At 36.2% G+C, this 24,309-nt stretch overlaps 1 protein-coding gene across 4 annotated transcripts in view; it reads left to right on the forward strand.

Moving 5' to 3' along the window:
- RASGRF2 (Ras protein specific guanine nucleotide releasing factor 2) overlaps positions 1-24,309 on the forward strand; it is a 275,229-nt gene that overhangs the window by 56,646 nt on the left and 194,274 nt on the right. For 3 of the 4 annotated variants that reach the window (XR_008973762.1, XM_057421382.1, XM_057421384.1), the window contains exons 8-17: positions 326-435; positions 2,440-2,558; positions 8,173-8,333; positions 9,316-9,382; positions 10,211-10,347; positions 13,973-14,055; positions 16,218-16,466; positions 16,803-17,191; positions 20,488-20,616; positions 21,904-21,993. Coding sequence is in view for 3 of the 4 variants with exons in the window: in XM_057421382.1 (XP_057277365.1) it covers positions 326-435; positions 2,440-2,558; positions 8,173-8,333; positions 9,316-9,382; positions 10,211-10,347; positions 13,973-14,055; positions 16,218-16,466; positions 16,803-17,191; positions 20,488-20,616; positions 21,904-21,993 (1,534 nt within the window). In the remaining variant the exon portion in view is untranslated. The remainder of the gene's footprint in view (positions 1-325; positions 436-2,439; positions 2,559-8,172; positions 8,334-9,315; positions 9,383-10,210; positions 10,348-13,972; positions 14,056-16,217; positions 16,467-16,802; positions 17,192-20,487; positions 20,617-21,903; positions 21,994-24,309) is intronic. The other variant, XM_057421383.1, reaches the window with a different exon arrangement.

Raw genomic sequence — 24,309 nt, forward strand, 5'->3', positions numbered from 1 at the left:
TAGCATAGCAGCTTGAAACAATGAAATTTAATGTCATACTTGCGGCTGCCTCTGATCTGAACTTTTCTTTAGAATGTATTAAATGAATCTTGTGCTTCCTCAAACTGAAAACATACATATACATACACAGTCTCTGTCACCTAAAAGTTCAGTAATAGTTACATTTAGAATGTATGTAGTAATCATGTAGCTGTGAATATTCATTTAAAAAAATACTGTGTTTGCAAAACTTTTCTGATAAAGGTAATGGCTAATATTTAGCAAAAAGCTGTACTGGAGTTATTCCTTTACAGATGTACTTACTTCATACTTAATTTGTTTTAAGATTCCTAGGTATATTATATCACTTCATGAACTACTGGCTCACACACCTCATGAACATGTTGAGAGAAAAAGCCTTGAATTTGCTAAATCTAAACTAGAAGAACTTTCAAGGTAAGATTTTTCTACCTTTCTACCTTTCTAATGCCTGATAATCTTGCATCAAAAGGTTTTGAAATGAAAAATCTATTTTCTTTATTTTGGTTTGGTTTTGTTCTTTTTAAAAATAATTTAAAAAAAAATTCTTCTGAAGAAAAGGATCAAAACCAAACCAAAACAAAGGTAATGAAAAATAAAACCCCAAATATTCCATCCTACTATTTTGTCTCTTCTGTTTTTTGTTTGGCTAACGTAAATCTACAAGTGTGTACTGGTATTTTGGGTAGGGGAGAATCTGAGTTGCCATAGGAACTGCCTACTTCTGGGTTTTGAGCAAAGCACTTCTGTTTATATAGAGAAATATATCTACATTTTTACAGTTTAAAGGAGGGCATTTTTGATACTCTGTGATAGGGGGTCTTGAAAAGTACCAAGTTCTCAATCTGTGTTATAGTTTATGTGCATGAATGAAATAAGTGATTTTCACATATGCTTCAGATAATGCCAGATAAACAGGAATTAAAGATAGCTTTAGAGAACTGGTGCTCCCTCTAGAAGCCTGCAAAATTAAGCTCTTCCCTAAACTCCCATACCGTTCGTGGGTGTTTGCCTCTATCAGCCCAGTAAGAAATTTGGTTGTTATCTCTGGGAGACAAAGTTTGCTGCTGTGAACAAAGAAACTCTGCATAAACTCCAGGATATAAATCTAGGGTATCTGGAGTATTCACCAAGAATGTACTTTGGAAATATTTAAATATTCCCAAAGTATGTAAATACTTTACATATGTTGTAAAGTATTTAATATGTAAAATAGGGATCAATTTATAGTTTTTGTTAATTTCATGCTCTTGACTGCTCAGTTTTCTTTATTCTGATAAGACAAAGTTGCTACCATGTGCTAGCCACTTGTTAATTTAGAGCTTATTATTTTTTCCTTTTTGGTCCTGCTGTATATTTAACAGAGGCAGCTATCTGAGTCAGATCATGTTGTGTCACCTCTCCAAGCTTGAACTTCTTGAAGAGTGGTGAAGGGAGTATCTTTTACAGAAATGCTTGAGTTTGATTCCTTTGGTGTTGAGTAAGTTCTGCCCTGTTCCAAGGCCATCTGAAGTAGAAGGAAGTAATGACTCCTTTCCACTCAAGCAAAGCAAAGAATTTCTCTGGGCAGGGTTTTATACATAAGCAGATCAATCAGCTTTGACTTGTATTCAACTCAGAAGTCAGAGTTCATTGCTGAGCCAACTAACTTATCACTGACTGTTCAAAATTGAGGCTGAGACTGATTGATTTTTCTCTGTTTATAAGGCAAGCACTATAGACCATAAGTACAAAACTTTGTGACTAATTTCAATCCTTTTAGTATAGTTCTGAGGGAGGAGGAGCTTTCAGATAATGCAGTCCAGTCCCAATTTAGGAAAATATTATGCATCACAACACTGTATAAACATCTGGGTTGGTTTTAGCCTTGAAAAAGGTCTATATATCTCTGTGTAAGAGAAGGTTGCTTGTGAAAGTAAGTTGAATAAAGTAGGTGGTAAGCCGTCAACAGCATTCGTGTGGTTGTTACTGGAATCAAGGTTTAAGTGAATAGTACATTGAGATGGAAACTGAAGCAGAGCAGAGTGGGAACCTTAAGTCATGGGCAGAGACTCTACAATGTGTTATATAGCTAACACAAAGTGCTAAGAAACACTTCCAGGGTCATAGCAGCCTAGTCTATTAAGGATCAAGAAGTACTGTTCTACCAGGAGTGAAGGGTTTTTAGCTTGGTGGCATCTTCCAAATGTTCTAAGGAATAATCTAAAAATAAGTCTAACAAAATCGTTTCCATTGCTAAAAAAAATCAATTACTGCAAAAATTATTTGAAAGGGAGGGAAAAAACAGGTAAGAAGCTTGGTCTACAGTGATTACGTACTGCATGGATATGCAGCTGGCTGTGTAAGTCCAAGTGAAAATGGACACAACAGGTATAAGATACGTTACAGAATTTAAAGTGCATTTTGTATTGTGTCTAACAGGGTGATGCATGATGAAGTGAGCGACACAGAAAACATCCGGAAGAATCTAGCCATAGAAAGAACAATAGTAGAAGGCTGTGATATATTACTAGATACCAGTCAAACCTTTATACGCCAAGGTAAGACATTCTTTTTTAAAGCTATCTATATAATAATGACAAAACTGTACTAAACCCAGCAGGGTTCATCAGGTCACTGCTGGGCATAGCTAACATCCTAAGACTATTGGTGGTCTGTGGAGGGTAAGTCACAAAATACGCTGATGACAACTAATTCTGGGCTGTAGTGGAACCTCACTTCTGTGCTCTTTTTTTAAGAACCAGGAAAACCAACAGCACATAAAAAGTATAACACTCATGGGACAGTAACGTAGATTCTGCCTGGACAGTGATCTTCAAAGGGGTAGAAATTACCTACAGCTCCAGAGACCAGGGCTTCTTAGCCAGTTAACATGGCAGTCCCAGCTGATACCAACATTTGGGTAAAAGTGCAGGAGAAACTTGAAGCTTTGCAAGTGGTAAAGTAATTGGTAGGAAAGAAAAGAGCTGTCAATTGCTCCCATCTTTCTTGGTGCTTTGAAAACAGCTCAATGACAGTGTGACCATGGATGTTGTAGCTGAGCATACTCATTTTGCTCCTTGAAATGCTCATTTTTGGGCTTTTGTAGAAGTTTAGGATAGATATAAAAAGCATTTGTACACAAGAATTCATGCAGAAAAGGCTTCCTGTTCTGCCAGGAATGTAAGACTACTGATACATTATTTAGTAAAACAAGAGGGAAAGAGCCATACTGTATTCATTTTTGTCTATTCTTGGAAGGTTTGGAAATTCTTTTTATTGAAATTTAGTTACAGCAGAAGAACTTGTTGTTAAGTTCCACAAAATTGTGGTAAAATAACTCTTCCATTTAAAATAAATGTCGCTTTTTAGTAGGAACTGCAATCTGGTTGCATTTCTTATTTGGTGAGATTTACCTTTTTTTTTTTTCCCTCCCATATGTATAATTTCCTTCTGGAACTTTTAAAAACAAGTTAGTAGTTTTGTATACAGTAACTACAGATCTGTATGTAGCATAGGGTTTTGACTGGGAAAAGCTTCTTTGTGTCTGAAAAGCATTATATGTAATGTCTGAAACGCATTAGGAATGTAATTTAGGTGCATCCTTTCATGAGGTCTTTTCATGAGCCTCAGCAGAACAGTTGGTATTTAATAGAGCTACATACACAGTTGGTAATTAATAGGCTTTGTATACATTTTGAAATCTATTCTATGCTGTTTCTGTAGTCATGTGGCCAAACTATGAAACTTTCTGTAATAACTTCCAAGATTGTTTGTATGACAGTCACTATTAAATTTCTTGAGTCTTCATTAAATGTATATTTGTTGTAACTGAGGAATTTAAGGAGTTATGCATATGGCTGTAAGGAAAGCATAGAGCTGTTGTATTGTATCCACAGCCAAAAAATTATAGGGCTGTGATAATCCTAGATTGACTTTAACCATGAAATTTAATTAAATTTTTGATTTTTTTTTTTCAAGGTGATTACAATATTTTATGTTTATGTATTTGTTGGGGCTTTCCTTCTTAAGATTGACTGGTATTATTTTGTTTGTGTACCAAATGCTTCATCAGTAAAATCTTACTATTTTTTCTGGGGAATCAGTCTGAATAAGATTACTGTTGAAGGCTTAGACCCAGGTCAAACTCTTCGTTTTGGTCAAACTTAAATAGTTTAAGTAAATTAAATTCAGATTTCTTTCTGGGCATACAGTCAAAGGATGAGGGATAAGACTGTAGGTTACAGGGGCTGTACAGAAGGCTTTTGCAACATCCACTGCATGTGATTTTGTGTGAGTGCAAAAATCTGAATAGAGCTAATGAAATAACACAGAGTGCTTTTTCCTTTCACACATGACAGTAGGGTCACTCTGACTGTGATGTGCACCTCATCTACTTTTGATTATGCTCCTATTCTTTGTATTGAGCACTGTAGATTGGTACAGGAAACCACTTTTCAGCTTAAAAAAGGAAAGATGTGCCTTTGCCTTTTTTTCAGGCTTTTTCTGTGAAGGCAGACTACAACTTTGTTACGTTTTATATATTTTATTTTTCTAAGAAGAGATTGATTCTGTTGAGCTATACAAATTGAGACCATAGGAACTATCTCTGACAGTGCTTTGCAATGTGGATCATGGATTCCCCTTTATGTCTGCTTTTCTCTGTTTCTTGCTTAGATACAGCCTTCATTGCCAGGCACACTGCAAGTCTTGGCAGACAATTAAGGAACATTTTCTTTTAGAGTCTAAAGGAAACATATGGAGTCCCAATCTGCAATCCAACATTGGCTGACACGCAGACAACAGGGCATCTCAAGGCCCTTTAGATGCCTTTAAACACTCTGTCTGATATTCCTGCCATTGACTGTTATTAATTCAGCTTTACTGATAAATACATCACAATTACAAAATCATGGAGTAGTTGAAGTTCAAAGAGACTTCTGGAAATCATCCAGTCCAGTCTCGCCTGCTCAAAGCATCATCAGCTGGAGGAGGTTGCTCTGTTCCATGTCCTGTCAGGTTTTGGTTGTTTTGAAGGATAGAGACTCCACAGCCTTTTGGAATGAGCAACCTGTTCCAGTGTTTGACCATCTCTTCCAGAGTCTGGGGATTCCAGGTTGAGAGAGAGGCAAGACAGAATAGATAAAAAAAACGAGTTTATTATTATACAGAAAGATAGGGAGAAAGAGCCTGCAAAGGGTTAAAGAATGGGTATTTTTGGTGATGGGTGTTTTTGGTGAGTGTTTATCTTACCAGCCCCAAGGACCACATGATGACGATCAGGAAACGAGCTTTGAGAGACATCATCACAGTGTGAATTGGCAGGCTCAACCTTAGTGGGCGTCCCTGCAGAGGCAACGTTGACCTCGGCAGTATGAAGTTCTGCCTCCCCCTGTTGCATGAGGCTCGGGCTTTTATACTAGCAAAAATGCACACTCATTCTGACGTAGGGGGGCAGCCTACACTGGAAGGAGTAGCCAGCTGTACCAAAAGGGTCGCTGGAGGTCGGGACTTTTAGGGGATTGTCAGGAAAGAGACACCAAGGACCATTATCTCATGTGTCTTGCAACTGGTATGAGACTCCCTTTCGCTATTAATGGTGTTAACTCCCCTATTTTCAAGATTATGCTCCCACAACCCATGCCAGACAGTATTGTTCTACTTTTGTGTGTTTTACCAGGGACCATTATCTATTGTTACTGACACACCATCTTTATGGTTAAATTAAAAGACCTCCAGAATGGAGAAAGACAAACTTTGAATTTGTGAATCAGGCAGTTAAAAATGTAAGCTTTTTTTCTTTTTTCTTTTTTTTTTCAATGCAACCTTTTGTATTTCTTGGATTGAACAGAGCATAATGGAGTGACTCTTCTGGCAGCACTGGAGTACTGAAAGTGCTTAGGTTTGTAGCTGGATAAAAATTCCTGAGATTACACTGATCGTCCAAACTATACTATTAATGAATTTTCTAAAATTAGGTGCACTTGCTCACTGCAACTGTACATCAGCCAGTCGTGACCACTCTTTTCCTTAAGAGGAAATCTGCGATAGAATGCATAGTAGGCAAATGCCCAGTTTCATTAATCACAAAAACTTGATAGGAATGCATGAAGTCCTTGCTTGATGTCAGCCATGCAGCGCATATGTGTTTCACTCTGTAAATATTGAATATCAAAGCGAAATAATGCAGTTTTCCGTTTCTGCATTTAAAAACATCTAGTTTATTCTGATTTACCTTACTAAATGATAACATTTCAGTTCCATACAAGAATACCAGTAACTTTCAGCCCATTTCAGCAGAACGTAATATGGTATTCCTAAAGAATTCTAATGAAAGATAAAAAAAAAAAGAAAAGCTACCTGTACCTGTGTACCTGTAAAGCTTAGCCTGTAAGCACACCATACTTACAGATACTGTTATTCTAAGAAGCAAAGCAGAAATAAGACATACACGTTGAATATTGTTACCCTATATGTGTAGAAGGAACTTCAGGAGAAAAATAAAAATGACGCTGAGAATTTTGTGATGGGAGATTGCTTGGGAATTGTTTTTTACACAATACTTCCCCTTGCAATGTGACCTAGGAGGGAGTCAATATAGAATGGAAAAGCCTCTGTTCCAACACATGGGAATGATCTCCTTCCTGTCTTTCAAAGTTGGGGCAGGTATGCTGCTTAGTCTGGAGGAAATGTACAACCACCAGTAAGTATCTGTGGGTTTTGGTCAGAATTCAAGTGAATACAAAATATGTTCCAGACCTTTGCAAATCTCTGGAGTACTACTTCACTGTTTTGTTGCAGTGACACAAATCACTTCGTACGCATTTAGTTTAATTGTGAATTGGCTGTCAAAGAACAGTTTTCTGTTGCATATTTACTGATGTATATCTTGCTATGCCAGACAGTGTGAGTTTCAAATATATTAATAACTTAAAGCTCATTAAATATATGGAGGGAGCTAAGTGTAAAAAAATGTAGATGCACAGTAGCTTTCTCAGTTACTTTAATTTCTTTGTTTAAGATTCTGCATGTGAACTTTGAACAAGATAATTTATTTGACAATGTAGAATAAGAATTAGTAATCTAGTATTTCATGGGTGATTGTTTCGTCCGTGCTTGCCACTAGTTTGAGCATTGATACAGCTACACTAGTCCAGTATCTTGTTGCCTCTGGAAGAGAAAGGCCAATATCCATCCCCTCATGCTTGTTCTGCTGCTTTTAACTTTCTTTGCATCATCACTGGTGATTATTTGACCTTTCAAGTGAGGGATATCAGGGAATTAAGTCAGATACTTCTTTGTAACATTAGTTTCCTGTTGGTTTAGCTCTATTAGGTAGCTAATGTTGAAATAAGATGAGAGCCAGTGTAAGGGTGATAGTAAGGATAGATGTGGGAAAGAGATTAGGAGGTCTTTTGGCTGCTCTGTCTGGTAACAACCAGTTGTGTCATAAAATCCTTCCCTTTGATATATAGAAGAATTGCACTTTACCTCCAAATTTAACTCCAGATTTAGAAGTGATACATGTGGTGGCACCAATCTGGAAATTTGGTCAGAGACTGGTTTTGAGGCATGAAATGTCAGAGAAGCAAAGCTGTCCCCAGTCTGGAGTTCTGCATAGCACAAATTCAGACTTATATAAGCAAGTTCAATTCAGTTCAGAAGTATTTTACTGGTAACACATTTTAGATGAGCTGTGGAGCACTGAAAATTATGCAGTAGAAGGTAAGAAATGGGCTTCATTTCCATCTCTCTTGCACACAGGCACACACGTGCAAACTCTTTTGCTTCAAAACCTGTTCTTTTCATCCTCTGCCTCTATGGCTTATTAAGTAATATATCTTTTGCAAGTCTAGCAGCTGTCAAAAGTGCAGTTTGCTATCCAGCTTCATTTTCTGATCAATGTTTGATTAGTGTGTTTAAATTGCATAAGAATTTGCCCAAGATCTAATCCTGCCATGCATTTGTCTAGATATACTTGCTTGAGTCTAGTTATCATAAAAAACAAAGCGAACTTGTACGTAAAAAGGGGATTGACTTTAAAACAGATGCTGATGTATATTGATACGTACTGTAATGAAAAGCTGCCTTAAATAAAAATACAATATTCAACGCATTAACACTTTAAACACTAAATATTACTATGGTACAGTAAATTTTGAATCTTATTGTCAGGTTCCCTTATTCAAGTCCCTTCAGTTGAAAGGGGAAAACTTAGTAAAGTTCGTCTGGGATCATTATCTTTGAAGAAAGAAGGAGAAAGGCAGTGCTTCTTATTTACAAAACATTTTTTAATTTGTACAAGAAGTTCAGGAGGAAAACTGCATCTTCTCAAGGTACAGACTTTACCTTCTAACTCAATTTACAAAATGAAAACACAACTTTAATATTTCATTATTTTATGGCTTTAACCTGAGATTTGCATAGATTGTTATGGATAGAAGCAAGGTGGTACGCAGTAGTTAACTGCTTTTCCTGCTCATTACAAATAATAGAATTTAGCCAAAGTTCTTGCTAACTACATTTTTTTTTCCTAAGAGCATGTAATTCTAATAAGCTGGAGGTTAGAAACAAGACCTATTTGTCTTGTTTCTGTTGTGTCTGTTTGTATAAGCTAGCACTGAATATCAGTTTTCAGTGCATAAAACGGCCAGTACAACTCCTTGGAATTACCAAGGAATATTTTCCAGAGCTCTAAGAAAATACTTTTTAAAAGTCAAACAGCACATTCTCTTAAGATGAAAGCTCTTCTAAGAACACTCCAGTCATATTTGTGAAGAATCAAGCTTTCATAGTGTTGGCTTGTGAATAAAGGAGTGTTGGTAGTTTACAGAATGGATTATGTTGAATAGAATTTTAATTAGATAAAGACATTCCTGAGAGGTTTTTAAGACTGTTTGCATGCTTTCTCACTTTTCACCCCTTAAATAGTTAAAATATTTTGCAAAGTAAATAGAGTATAACCAAACTTTTAAAAAAATCTTCTATGTATTTTATTTAAATTCATGAGAAGATGAAATTCTAGTTACCTTTTTTAATATTTGTGAACAAGTCTGTATGTGAGATAAAACACAGTGTGGTAAAAATGAAAAAAAAAATTGTACATAAGAGTATATTGTTGATTTGTTGGATTAAGAAAAAAGTTATATCTAATCTGTCTGGGTGCAGTTCTTGAGTAAAAAAATGTATAATGAAATTGATGTATCTTCCTAAAATCTTTAATGTGAAATCTTAAAATATATCAATGTTTAAAAATAACTGCAATAAGAAATGGAAACAAATGTAAAAATCTGTGAAAAATGTGCTTTGTTTTCATAGACAGGAGGTGTTCTGTCTTTAATAGAGTGCACACTGATCGAGGAGACAGAAGCAAGTGATGATGATTGTAAGTTAAGCTCAGCTGTTTGTAGTAATTACAGTTTCTAGTTTCTTTAAATTGGTACCCTTTGTTTATTCTTCACAGGAGCAAATTGGTATGTTCTCCCCTTTCATAAAACCTGAGGAATACAGTGTTGAAGTGCTTCAGTAGAATAGATGTTTTAGTAAGGGACATGCTGGCATAGATAAGAGGGTTTTGTTACTATGTTTATTCTTGCTGTTGACATCCCACATAGGATTTTTAAGTAGACTGACTGAAGGAATGTGGCAAATTATTTGCTGACTTTTATATTGCAGCTTCACCCAGAGAGTGTTGGAAAGAAAAAACTGTGCCTTAAAGAACCAGTAGCTAATTGGGTTTCTTAAATACATGGGGGTTGATTAAACTGGCAGAATTAGTGGAAAGTTCTTGTTTTGGAGTCCCTACAAATCTTAACTGCAGGCATGCTCAATCTCAGGCTGATTTTAGTGCTACTAATTTTGGCTTCCAACCTGCAGTTTTAAGCAAGTTTTGCACTTGAATTCTGAAATCAGTTTTCTTTAATTTCACTGATACTTCTCGTATACTGAAGGTATATCAACATAGCAGTGTAGAAGGACTTTAGCTTTACTTAGTATCTTTAAAAGTAATGTACAGCAACTTCCCAGTATTGCATGTTTGCAACTTTTTTTAAAATTTTGTGTATAAATTTTGGATTCCCAGTTGGGTTTGCTCTTTGTCAGAGAGATGTTTTAAAGTAACTCCAGTTTTAAATGAAACAAGTATTTTCTTTGTCTTACAGTCTGAAGTCTTACATTTTGACTTTTGGGTTTTTTCTCTCCTCTGGCTGTAAAGCAAAAAGTTCTGGACAAGTGTTTGGACACCTAGATTTCAAGCTTGTAGTTGAACCTACAGATGCTCCTTCTTTTACTGTTGTCCTTTTAGCCCCATCACGACAGGAGAAAGCTGCATGGACAAGTGACATAAGTCAGGTAGTTTAATGTATTAATGTTTGTATTGAAATCTTAGGTTATTTTGCATTTCTGAAAACTAATCCAAAGGAGAGATGTTGATTTCTTGAGGGCTGATTTGTTGTAATATATGTAAAAACCCCTTAGTGTTATCTGTTTTCCTCAAAATTCTGTAACTGCGTTTGAGTCATCAGTGACAGCTGTTTCTCACTGGGAAAGATGGGATGTAAAATACAAAATTGTCAGCTGACAAATACAATAGTAATGGTAGTATTTTTTATGCCTAAGGAGAGCCCATCCAGATATGTATTTTGATTTACTTAACTTTCACACAGATCAGAAAACATCTGAGAGTCCTGAGAGTGAAAACAATACCATATCACATCAATAATCATCTCCCATGCAGTGAGAAAATAAGATAAACCCTGTTTCCCACCAAAAAGAATACTAACAAACCATTACTAATAATTACTGAGCATTCTAGCAATGTGCAGTTGTCTTTATTGTGAATGAAGAAAAATGGTGATTTAAAATACTTCAATGTCAAGGATAAAAAAAAAAGCGGGCTTTTGGCTAAAAACATAGCAGAAAAACTTTTACAGGAATCTGTTTGGGGAAAGAAATTGAATGCACTGTAAAAAATCTGAACTTTCAGGCAACCAGATATGAATTAAGGCATTGCTGTTTTATTTATAGAGTTACAGAAGCACAGAATGATTTTTATTGGAAGAGACATTAAAGCTCATTTGGGTGGAAGAGACCTTAAAGCTCATTTAGTTCCAACCCCCTGCCATGGGGCACAGTACATCGATTTCTCATAGTTCTGAATTTTAGTCCTATTCTCTATCACTATCAAGATAAACAGTTGATTAGACAAATATCAGTGTGGAATTTGATGGATTCCTAAAGATGCCACTATTGCTGGCAACATCTCCAGGTGAATTGGAGTCATAATTAGTAGGAATTGCTTAAAAATAAGTATTTTGAGTTACTTTCTTCTGGACTATTATAGACGAACAAAACAAAAAAGATACAAATCTCAAAATATTGTCTGAGTTGCACCTCAGTGCATACAGGTCTTACAGACTGACGTGCTTGCAGATTTTTTACAAAATGGATTTTCAGTATGTATGCTGTTCCATTTACATACGAAAGTATTGGGATTATTTGGGGTGTAAGAAAGATTTCCTAAGAACTAGCCTGGAACATGGGATGCACAGGAATAAGTCCATTCTTAGCCTAAGTAATATTAAATTTAAATGAGAAAGTCAAATGCAGGCCATGTAGACTAGAGATCAGAGTTGGGTCTGCTCCAAAGGCCAGTTCTTCTCCTCCAAACCACTTCAGCTCCAAACAACCCTACTGTGGTATTAGGGGAAGAGCTGAAAAGCACCACAGCTCACTGGAGAGCTGCGTGCCTAGAAAGCTTGAGAGTGTTTTAGCAAGGCAGAGGTAAACATGACTTCTCTAGGAAGGGAAGCAAGAGATGCTGAGGGGATAGGCAGTGGCTTAAAAGAGATAAAGGGATAAGAAGGGGCACAAGATGCTGTGTATACTCCATATAGAGAGCAAAGAAGAAGAAAATATTGCAAGAAGCATGCCACTTCTGCTGGAGGAAGAAAATTAGGGGTGAAACAACAGATAATGCATGAGAACTTCTAAATGAGTGAGACCGCTGGTCTCCTGAAAACCATGATGGTAAGAGGGCTGGAGCACCTCCCCGTATGAAGACAGGTTGCGAAGGCTGGGGTTTTTCAGCCTGGAGAAGGGAAGGCTGCGTAGAGACCTCATAGCAGCCTTCCAGCATCTGAAGGGGACCTATAAAGGATGCTGGAGAGGGACTCTTCATCAGGGACTGTAGTGACAGGACAAGGGGCAATGAGTTAAACAGGGAAGATTTAAGTTGGGTATTAAAAAGAAATTCTTTACTGTGAAGGTGGTGAGGCCCTGCCAGAATAAGTTGCCCAGAGAAGATGTAGCTGCCCCAGTAAAAAAGTTGCCATTCAGTCACAGCATTAGTTTTCTTGTTTAGATTTGAGCTTCTTATTAAATTATATATGCAGAAGAATTGTTGGTCATTTTTTTTTCTGTGTTCCTAGTGACACCTCTTGAATTTATATTCCTTTCAAGCAAACCATACAATTTTTATGAAAAACGCATGGGTTTTGTTGATGGTGGAGAAGCCTCCCTTCTTGTTTGAGCTTGTTGTCCTTCCACCCTGGATCCCCATTACTGTCAGGGAGGTGGTAAAATGCTAGGCCAGTGCAGACTGAGCATATGAGTGCTGAATTACCTCAGGCAGTTTTATGATTGGTGCTAAGGGCTTCTCTGTGAATTTAAAATTCACATGGGGGAAATTATGTATTTTTATTTGATGTGTTTTTTTCAGTGCTTTTAGGTAACAATTTGCTAAAATCATAATGTGAATTGTTAAAACTGCACTTTTCAAATAATCTTAAATACCTGAATTTAAAAACACATCTAGCTACATAGATCATATTTTAAATGCATAGTTATGTAGATATATTTTTAAACTAAGAAGCCTCTGATTATCTTGTTTGACCAATCTAACATCAATCATTATTTTGCTATGAGATGTTCTAAAGCCAGCAATTTTTATTCTTGAATTCAAGGTAAATGTACCTTAGTATTTATATTTTTATAAATATATATATATACACACATATATATATTAAAGATACTCAACAAATAAAACTACAAAGTATTATAAAGTAATAGTGTTACAGTATTAGGTAGGAAGTACTTGTTGTAGAATGTATAAGCCTGATCCTCTGGCAGACTTTATGCTGACTTCCAAGAGCAAGGCTTACAGTGCTGGGTTGTCTTAACTATATAAAAGAACAAACCAGAAAATAACAGTGTAGAAATGGCTTTGAACTACCCCTATGTGCCACTAGCAGTGAGCTTTTCTGAGGCTTGAAGAGCAGCTTACACACCCCTAGTATGTATACTTCTACTAGCCACAGGACTGCATGCAATTTCTATAGTATGTGCTGAGGCCATGCCCCAGAAGTGTCTTTCCAACTTCTAATGCCTAGCCTGAAACATTTATACAAGACTTTGCAAGGAACTACCTGGGCAGCACCCTCTCATCTATGTGTCAGAACAACAGGGCCACCTGAATTCGGTTTTACAAGTGTATTTCTAGAAACTGTTTATATTTTTGGTCTTTTTTGCACAGGGTAAAGGTTAAGTATTAGTGTATCTGTTCATGTATAAAGGAGTCTTAACTTCCATGCAGTATTGATTTTTCAAGCTTAATACTCCTTCACAAATTGTTAGGGGTATTTAAATCTGTTCAAAGGAACTTCAAAGGAAGTTTCACTTCCAACTCAAAATACTTCTTCATGTGAAAAAAAAGATGCTGAGCTGAATACCCTGAGTGTGCTGGTAAATATGTGTGGACTTGCAGATGTGCAAATCAAAGACAGAAGACTAGAGAAGCCTGTCTGCTATAAATCTTGATTCACTGACTTTCATGTATGAAAATACCTTGTGCCAATCAGTCCATACCTGTAGAAACTATGCTTAAGTTTATAGTGATACGAAAAGTGTGGAAGGGAAAGTGTGGAAGTCCCCTTATGTTGTGTATTGATTTTAACTGATTTCAATGTTCATTTTCCAGTGCATTGATAATATAAGGTGCAATGGTTTAATGACCATAGTGTTTGAAGAAAACTCTAAGGTCACAGTGCCACATATGATCAAGTAAGTGCAGCATTTTTTCCCCAGTGTACTAAATATCTTGGTGTTTGGTTGGTTTTAACTTTTAACAAAATAGAATGTGTATTTTGGAAATGCAACCTTTTAAATTCCCCCCCCCCCCCCCAGTTTTTATTGAATAGATTTAATGCTACTTCCCAAAATGTACCTTTTAAAATCTCTTTCTTGAAATGATAGGACTGACTCAAAATGGTAAACTGTCAATTCACAGTATTGGACTGCATAGGATTACAGCTCAGATTTTTCCATTATTTGTGAAGTAACCTCAGTTATGCATCAGGTGAATAGTTTTATTTTCTGTTAGCTTTTCTTGGTCATACCACTCCTAATTGTATTGAATATACCTTAAAATATATTCAGAATTTAGATGACTGCAGACAAGTATAATTTTCCAAGGTATTTTGTTATATTAGCCAAATCTTTTCTTCCACTTCTCTTATTTCTGAGGAAAAACAAAAAAATTTCTCTCATAATTTTAACTGATCACATGAAGTTAACATCATTGTTCATAAACTTGCTTCTTTCACCCTTGAATTCTTTCAATTTTTTAAAAAAGCATTTTTTTAATTGTAGAGAGCAATTTTCAGTTCCAATTTCTAACACAATTTTACCTCTTGAAACCTCTACAGATCTGTATTTGCATGAGTTTTACCTACTGTTATACAATATAAATATCAAGGAATAAAACCTAGGAATAGAAATATAACTATTTATTTTCTTACTGTTATCTGTCGCTAGGCCATTTCTCTCTCTTGGATGTACTCTGTACATGAAGTTTTCTCAGATGCCTCTTGTAGTTGTTGCCTCTCTTCTCTTTGTATATGAAATGAAAAAGAGATAATGTGTGAATACAGTGAAAGAGCACATACCTTTGATCCCTGGAAAAAGAAGGCATTTTATTGTCTTCAGTTTTATTTCAGGAACTCCCCAGTGTGTAAACGCTTCTGTTACCTGCTGAATGTTAAAAATACATTCATCTGTTTTCAAATTGCGGAGTACAGCAAGGTCTTACTCCCGATGTCAAGAGAAAGAACTCTTAATTCTGAAAAAAATACAGGATCCTAACAACAGACACAAATCTAGTGTTCTCCTCCTGCAAAGGAAATCATCTGGTTTTCAGTACACATTGACTTTGAGAGTCACATGTCTTTGGATGAAATAAAAAAACAAAAACAAGAACAAAGCTACTTTCCTGAGGACTCAACTTAAGAAAGAATGATTGTTTTGTAATGTATAAGTTACATGTAATTCAATGTATAAGTGTGTGGAATGTCTTCATACTGTATTCTAGGAAAATCCAATAATTTTTAATGAAAAGCTATGGCAATATGGAAAGATGATTTACTTAGTATCCATACTTCTTTTTTTTTTTTCTTTACAAACTAGGCCTTCAACTAGATAAAGTTAAGCAAAACTAAATTGGAGAAATGGCATTATGAGTAGCATTATGTAAATGACTGATTTTTGTTTGATAGCCAAACCAAATTTAGTCCTTTTTTTTAACTTTTCCACTGAAACAAACACTCGCCACAGTTTCTGCTCTGAAATTTGAGATATTTCATGCTGCACCCTTTTCTTTTTAAAAAATAAAAGTAATTCTTGGAGCCTGACAGCAAGTGTTACCTTGCAGGTGAGCCTTAAGATTTGCTAACAGGCTAATTTTGCTGTCTTTTGCTAGGGTCCGTTGGTTTATTTTAGATAAAGCTAGATCCCAGCAGAAAAAATGCAGTCAGTCCACTATTGTTCTATAGTGAGCTTTTAATAATATTGGTGTACAAGCCACAGGAGCCTGAAAGAGACAAGAGGGGACAAATCTACCTCCTGTTCCATTTCAGAAATTTAATTATGAATGGTTTCTTAGACTTTGAAACGTAAATTAATTATTTGCCAGAAATAAAATTTAAATTCCCTTGGTTATGGCATAAATTATAACTGAATGGAAGCAGGTGTCGTGAGAGATTAACAGTTTCCTGGTGGTGTTGAAATACAAGAATGCATGGATATTCGATGCCTTTATGTTGACGGGAGCAGCTAAAATGATGCCATTACTGTACCATGATCATAGAATCATAGAATCAATTAGGTGGGATAAGACCTTCAAGATCATCAGGTTTTGGTGAATTGTTCTAAATTTAATTTTTGTGTAGATCTGATGCTCGTCTTCATAGAGATGACATTGATATCTGCTTCAGCAAAACACTGAATTCCTGCAAAGTACCCCAAATCCGTTACGCAAGCGTTGAGCGCCTTTTGGAGCGTCTAACAGACCTGCGATTTCTAAGCATTGATTTTCTGAATACTTTCCTACATACTTACCGCATATTTACTACTGCAGCTGTGGTGTTGGAAAAACTTTCAGACATATACAGACGGCCCTTTACTTCTATTCCTGTCAGGTGAGCTCTGGGGATTTTCCCTTTTAATCATAGGTTTCTTATAGAATTGTAATTTGTTGGGTTTTGGTTTTTTGAGTTTTGTTTTTTTGTTTGGTGGGTTTTACCATCATTTTCTATTACATAAATTAACTAAGAATAAAGTTTTTTCTTTGTTAATAAGATGTAAGTTTTCAGGTAAGTCTGTCTCAACCTTCTTCCTAGGCTTTGAGGGCTAAGTGTCATACAGATTTTGCAGTGCCATGCATATTTGTCCAAAACTTGTTTGCAAGTATTTTCACTCTTAAATCTATTTGGCATCTGTTATCATATTTTGCTTTTTTTGTTTCTTACTCTCAGGTCTCTGGAGTTGTTCTTTGTTACTAATCAAAACAATAGAGGAGAGTACCTGACCGATGGGAAGTCGCCACATCTCTGTCGCAAGTTTTCTTCTCCTCCTCCCTTGTCGCTCTCCAGAACATCCTCACCTGTCAGAGCCCGAAAACTGTCACTGACCTCACCACTGAATTCACGGATTGGTGCCCTTGACCTCTCTGCTTCATCTATGGCAAGCAGTCCTACCTCAACCTACAGCCCGGCCACCTCCCCACCACCGTCAGGTAGCAAAGTACCACTGGACCTTAGCAGAGGGCCCTCCTCTCCTGAGCAAAGCCCTGGCTCCATAGAGGACAGCCTGGAGAACCCTCGTGTTGACCTCTGTAACAAGTTGAGGAGAAGCATTCGAAGAGGTATTATATACCCACAAAATACTGAATGCTTTTTTTGATAAATGGGGCTGTCTCTAAGGTAGGCTTGACTTCTATCAGATCACTGCTGAATTGTTTTGCTTGTCTAAGTCCTGATCAGCACAAGTTGTGTTATGAATCCATACTTTGCTCTCTGTTTCTTCTCTCGTAGAGGCTGTGATGAGTTGTTTGTTATCCTTCTTTGTAGGAAAAGCAGTATGACAGAATGGCCATGTTTGTTTTCACTTCAGCAAAGTGATAAGGAGAATGGCAGAAGGAAATATTTAAGGCCAGTTGTGTTTCCTGAGGTGAAAGATTTTGGGGTTGTACTGTTACTGCAGGAAGTAAAACATTAAGTTAGAAAGAAATACGGATGTAAAGACAGAACAGCTTTAACATGTTTACATAACAGGACTAGTTTTCCATAAACTGACCCAAACAAATAATTCATGTTATTTACTTGCTACATTGGTGATATTCATACCACTTGGTTGTAATCCATCCAGAAGGTACGTGTCTAAAATAGATTAATTGCTCCTGTATGAAAGCCTGTTTTCCTCTATGGATTGTGTAAGGCACCTTGGAATAGGTACTGCTTCCAGAGGTCTGAAGTTAGTTGATATAAACCTCAATGTTGGCATCTAGAAGGGGATCATTGTACTCATAGATGGCAAAGCTCTAATCTCACAGGAGGCATACTTTCTCATAGAGAAAGTAGCTCTAATCTCATAGGATGCATAAGTGTGTGCTTATTTCTCATTGCTCTTTTGGGATGGAGGGATGGAGGGAATTAGAACTATATGGTATTTTTTTCTAATCTTTGTTACATTAAACAGAAAATAAGGAAATAATAATAAAAAAAAAATCTGTTTTGCTCCTGAAGTTCATCTTTAGAAATGATCTTACATGGCCTGATTTACAGTCTGAGGAATTTGAACTTTGAATCTGAGCAAAATTTAGCCCAGCTTTACTTGCGAGTACTTGTAACAATGAAAATTGATGTAATCTGAGGGGAAAGAAGAAAAAGATTACCAAACATACACTGAGAAAAGCATTATGTCTGTTCCTTACTGATGAATTGAAATAAGTGCCCTGGTAAGAAATTTGATGTTGTACTATGCAGAGGGATTGCTTTTACAGAATGCAGTCAATTGTTTAACAAAAAAATGCTTTTAACAGGCAATTTAGCCACCTTAGCATTATAGGAGTCTATGCTTGCCAATGCTTTATGCTTTCATAAAATGCTGGTTGGCTGTTACACTTAATCCTTATATTTCTTTACACTGGATTTTATTAAATGAGTAGTGTCACAGACTGTTTACATATGTAAAACATAGTATTTAGTATGCAGATTTGAGCAAATTCTTCTTGTGTGTTAATATAACCACATTCAAATCAATATGATAGCACAACATGTCCTAAAATATAGACCATGCATTAAAATTAATTGTACACAGATAACTGCAGTCTTAGACATAATGGTTTTTGCTACATACTGTAAAGGAAACTAGTAAAGAGAGATTATTCTGGCCTAGTGTTAGCAGTAGGCATAGTTGCAGAGGTATTTGTATTTTGTATTCCAGTCTATCAAAGCTGGGAGTGTCATCTGGGCAGTGTAAGGAACATTTGGAAATGGCCAGAACCTCATATAAATGCTAAATAACTCTCTGTGCAGTGTCTCCAGTCCCTTTGGGGAGCAGTTTGCACTCAGTTTGGAGTTTGGAGCGAGGTAGCTCAGTTCTGCAGGGGAAAGTCCTTTTGTAACCCAGCTGCATGAGCATGTAGGGGAAGAAAAGTAAGTTCAGAAAAAAAAACCTCACAAGGAGAATGGAGACGGGTAGTAATAGAACTACAAAAAGTTAATCTGCGTGTTTCTTACCGTATGTAATGTGCTTCTTCACTTCCCAAGTTTCCTGGGTAAGGAGGCCAGTTCTACTTAATCAGGAATTACCAACCCATTACAGTTAATACTGTTGCTCTGGTAGTGCCTGATTTCCAAAAAAACAACTGTGGCTTGATCTAAATCCAATATAACCATACAGATTCTGTTCCCCAGGACATATTATTATGGTGGTTGTTGTTCTTCAGTGTTGTCCATTTCCATCCTGGAGTTACCACCTTCTTCACCTACTTCCAAGGCAGTTGTTTGTTTTGAAAGTTTTTGGTTTGCAAAGTTTTTGTTTATATATATATATTCTATATATAATGTTTGTGCTGCAGTCACAGTTGTCATTCATATCAAATGTATATTTTATCAGACTCTTTTCCCTCATTTCAGGAGTTGTATTTCTGTCATTCCCTTTTTGTTCTTCTGATAGAAGAACTTCTCCATAGAGTAATACACCTTCCAGAGCTGTTTGGCTATTTTATTAAGCAGGTTTTAGTTACACAGTTTTCCAACACAGAAAACGTTTCCTAGCTCATATAAAACCTATGACTTCAATTATCCTTATTACATGTGTGTTTCACTGCAAATTCTGCCATCTTCTCCAAGCTATTTTGAAAACTGACAATTTGCTGATTTTCACCAAGTTCTTTATTTATGAGCTTTTATGTGGCTATGCCATTGATGCAAAACTTTCCCAGTCCTTTAACTCCACCCAAAGGATAATTATTACTGAGTCTTCCTAACGCAAAAATTCCAGAAGCATTACCATTTAAAGCAGCTATATTCCTGAGATTAAACGTAAACAACTTTGTGTTAGATGGTATTTAGTGGTACTAGGCTGGTGTTGAAACACTGGTATTAAGTGCTTTTAATTAATTAAATTTAATTTTTTAAACAAGTGAAGTCCCCTTTGATGTCCATATTCTTTTTTTATCAATGCAGCACAGCTCACGTTGTTCAAAGTTGATCACTTTACAGACTTTCTGTCTTTAGGTGTTTTCAAAGATCCACATACTCTAAAATCTTGGCAGAGGCACTCAATATCTGTAAGACAAACTAATCAAACTATGCTCTTGTTCTTTAAAAAAACATATCTTAAATCCCCATACTGTAGTTGCCTATGGCCTCTTGATATTTTCAAAGAACATTTGTACTTTATAAATACATGAATATAATAAAATTAATATAATACAGTATAATACATCTGATAATTAACATAAGTTGTTACGTATTTATTTTTATATACTATATTATTGCATTAATGTACAATAATGTAAAACCATAGAATCAGACTACCAACTAGGTTGGAAAAGACATTTAGGATCATCAAGTCCTATACACGTTTATACACATGAAAGAGTTGTAAATTATGCATGAGCATCCCAGTATTAACATTGATTCTGTTTTAAAGCAGCAGTTCTAGAGTCTGTGTCAGTGGATCGGACAATTCCTGAAAGCACCTCAGCAGTGGACACCGCAGAGCTTTCCCCGTGTAGATCCCCTTCGACACCACGTCATCTCCGCTATCGTCAGCCAGGAGGTGAGAGCCTGATGTTTCTTTCCCCTGTCAGTCACTTTGAAGAGTTTAAATACTGCAGCTGTGATCTTTGCAGGCTGTTAGAAAAGAATGATGATTTATTAATATGTTCTGTTTGTATTTTCTTATTTCTCAGGTATTGAAAAAAAACTATTAGAATGTGAATTACACTGGTTAATTTGTATAGTAACGTATGGAAGCATACTGGGACTTCGCTGTGACAAATGTTCTTAAATAGTTCAAGCAGGATGTGCCAAAGTTCAAGACTGATATTGAATAAGTCCTATTCTCACAAAAATCTCAAAACCATCACAGATTTCTCTCAGCTACTAAGGGGGCATATTTTGGGCACCATAGGTAATCATGAAATACACAACACCCATTATCGTCAATGGGGAGTGACTGTGACTTGTTTCTTTGTATAAGACTGAACATTTACAGATGGTGTCACATAATTCATTCCAAAATTTGAATAAACTGCTCAACTGAAAAGGAAAACTGAGAGCTGGAGCTCCTCGAATAGCTCTCACGTGGCTCTTTGTAATCATTAGCAGAGCTGTGAGCTATGTCCATGAATGCTTAAAATGTTGCCATCTCATGCAAGCCACATTTCTAGGCAGTTATTTCATGCTTGGAATTAAAACAAAGCCAGAGCAGAGTCTTATCAACTATTAGGAAGTTGCTGAGACATTTAATTTCAAACCAATAGTAGTCATCTGTTACAGGGCACTTTCACGTTGCAATGGCAAGATTTGGGAGTTGGAATCTCTGTGGAACACTGAATCTTATATGAGTTGTGGTCAGAAGCAGTGTTCATAGCATTCACTATAGAGAAAGCCAAATAAAATTTGCAAAACTGTACTCGTCCTAGGCAGTGAACTGGGAAAACAGGTGAACCTAGCTATCAGAAGTTGGTTTATGTGCTTAGCTCTCTAATACGATTTTTTGTTTAGGTTTCTTTTCTACACCATTGGTTTTGTCTCACCCTTCCCCCCTTTTTTGTCTCCCCCCTTTTGCCATTTGATTACTGCTTATTCCTCACCTTGGAAGTGTCTTAGATATTTTTTCCATAGCAACATTAATTATAGTGAAATGGAAATAAAACTTAAACCACAAATGTTAATATGATATTTTTATTTCCCCTAACACAAAGGCCTCTGGCAATGAAAGCATAAAATGCTCACAAAGAATAAGCATTAGTGAAGATTTAATATCTTATTGTTGCTTAACTTGAAAAATACAAAAAAGTATGTAGAAGTTGCTAACTTTTCCCTGCCTATTCCTTTACAGTCCAAACTGCTGACAACACCCACTGTTCGGTCTCTCCTGCTTCTGCTTTTGCCATTGCTACAGCTGCAGCAGGACATGGGAGTCCACCAGGTGAGCAATATGCTGTGCAAAAGAGAGGTAACAATAAGATCCATAGGTCTCAAAAAGTATATTAAATATTTCTTAAGAACATACTTACCTGAATCCTAAATAGCCTCCGATTTGTTACTTTGATCTGCTGGTGGTTTGAGCCTGGAAACCTGGCCTTTGTGTGGACACTGCAGTGCAGCATTCACAGATAGTTGGCATCTTGACTTCCAGTTATATGGACATTATGAAAATACTTGTATTTAATTTGAAAGTGAAATTGACCCGTAAGAATGACTAAAACAACTCAGGACAGGCTGATCAGATACATCCACCACATGCATACCTGCTGTGACAAATGAAGCAATTTATGTCACCAAAGAGTAAAATCATCTTTTAGGCTGCTTATACACCACACTGTCCTGGGGACTTGCCAGCAACCACCACAACATATACTTGAAGGAGGGAAAGGATGAGAATTTATTCAGAAATATATTTAGAACAAAACACAAAACCTAGCAAATGTGGACTGCGTACTATACCACATACCTTCAAGAAACAGGTGAGCTTCTGTGCCTTTGTTTTGTAGAATCTAAGGAGGCTGCCAAACCAGTGAGGTTTTGAACAATCATGGTGTAAACCAACGGTAGATTTTCTTGTTGACTTATATCAGAATTATATTTATCACTCAACATTTTCAGTTCATCATCTATTGATTGGATTCCTGTATTCAGCTATTTCCTTGATATTTCTAGTTCAGCCTATTTCTCAAAGATTAATATTTTACATATATGCAATCTGCTAAACATCTTGATCATACCTTTCTTTTGTTTTATTTTTGAGTATTCACTTAAAATTTAAGATTTTATTTTGAAAATTACCTTTCTTATGTCCAAGTTGGCCTACATAAGAGCAGTTGTGCTTAAATAAATTATGGCAAGCATGAACTCAATATTCCTTGGAAAGCAGCTCTGTTGTCTGATGACTGGAGGTATTTAGTGCAACTTAAAATACTTGATTTAAGTTTTGAATTTGCTTGCTGCCTTGCTGTGTACCCTTTGAAATATTAATATCTTCCACTGAGGCCTGTCCTAGGTTATGTTACAAATAAAACACAACTCTTTTAAAAGGCTATAAAATCACTTTCACTTTGCATTGGCACACTGAAGCCCACGGTTCATTTTGATTTTGTAGGAAAAAACATACTTCAACTGTAAATTAACACCTGCCTTTTTTCCATTATAATTGTTGGAATGTCAAGAAACTGCTTTGTAGACTGTCATCTTAAAATCATTCATGAAATTCTGTGCAGGTCAGTAAATTGTCACCATTGATTACAGTTGGTTTTGTGTTCACTTTGTCTAAAGTTGGGTTCATCCACTTGATGAGTGAGTAGGCATCATGAGAAAATAATTTCTGGATAACACGAATCAGTGCTTCTATCAGTCTTGTGTACTTCCTGTGATCTTTAGAGAGTAATGTTAGCTTTAGCAACTTTATGAACCTGTCAGAAACATGCATTTAGTAAAATTTTTGTTTGAAATGATTAATGATCTCTGGCTTTGGAATTAGGCACTACTAAGGAATCATTTTGCAGTATGAATTAATTCCAGTATGTTTACATATTGTTCAAAAAATGCAGTAAAAGTAAAATCTATTGGTTTTTCCCACTAGGATCAATTCGAGTAAGAACTACTGCTTTTGTATTGTCAAAAGCACAGCTTTTCAATATTTGCAGCATTGAAGTACAATAGAAATAAAATCTACAAGTATGCAATCAATTGAAGGAATATCAAAGCATGGGAATATTGAAAGAAGAAAAAAACATCATCCCTAATATTCATAAGTATTTTTTTTCTTTATGTTGCCATTTAAGCTAGTTCTGCATAACAGGTCGTTGTCCTGGGTGACTTAAAGAACAGTAAGAAGGTTCTGCAGCAAATCTAACAGGAAAAGTGTGTGCTGGGGAGTCTCAGGAGACTGAGCTGGAGAAAGGCTGTCCACCTGTAATCAATACAAAAATACAAGGCTACAAACCACAGCTCAAACAGCTTAATCACCTGGTTTGTAACTTGATGCAATTAGAATCATAGAATCAACTAGGTTGGAAAAGACCTCCAAGATCATTAGGTCCAACTGTTACCCCAGGACTGGCAAGTCCACCACTAAGCCATGTCACTAATTAATCATAGTAGACATGGGTATTAATGTTGCAGAGTCATGCAGTTCAAATTTGGTGATTAAAATAATAGTATTTCTTCCCCAGGTATGTATTATTGTAATTATGTGTGGTTTTGTTAAATAATACCTTTTTTTTCCCAATGGGCTCTGTCTCATTCA

This window comes from Pezoporus wallicus, unplaced genomic scaffold (assembly GCF_028554395.1).
Source record: "Pezoporus wallicus isolate ANWC-B61680 ecotype Strahan unplaced genomic scaffold, APGP_CSIRO_Pwel_v1 contig_2595, whole genome shotgun sequence".
In the NCBI taxonomy this organism is placed as follows: domain Eukaryota; kingdom Metazoa; phylum Chordata; class Aves; order Psittaciformes; family Psittacidae; genus Pezoporus; species Pezoporus wallicus.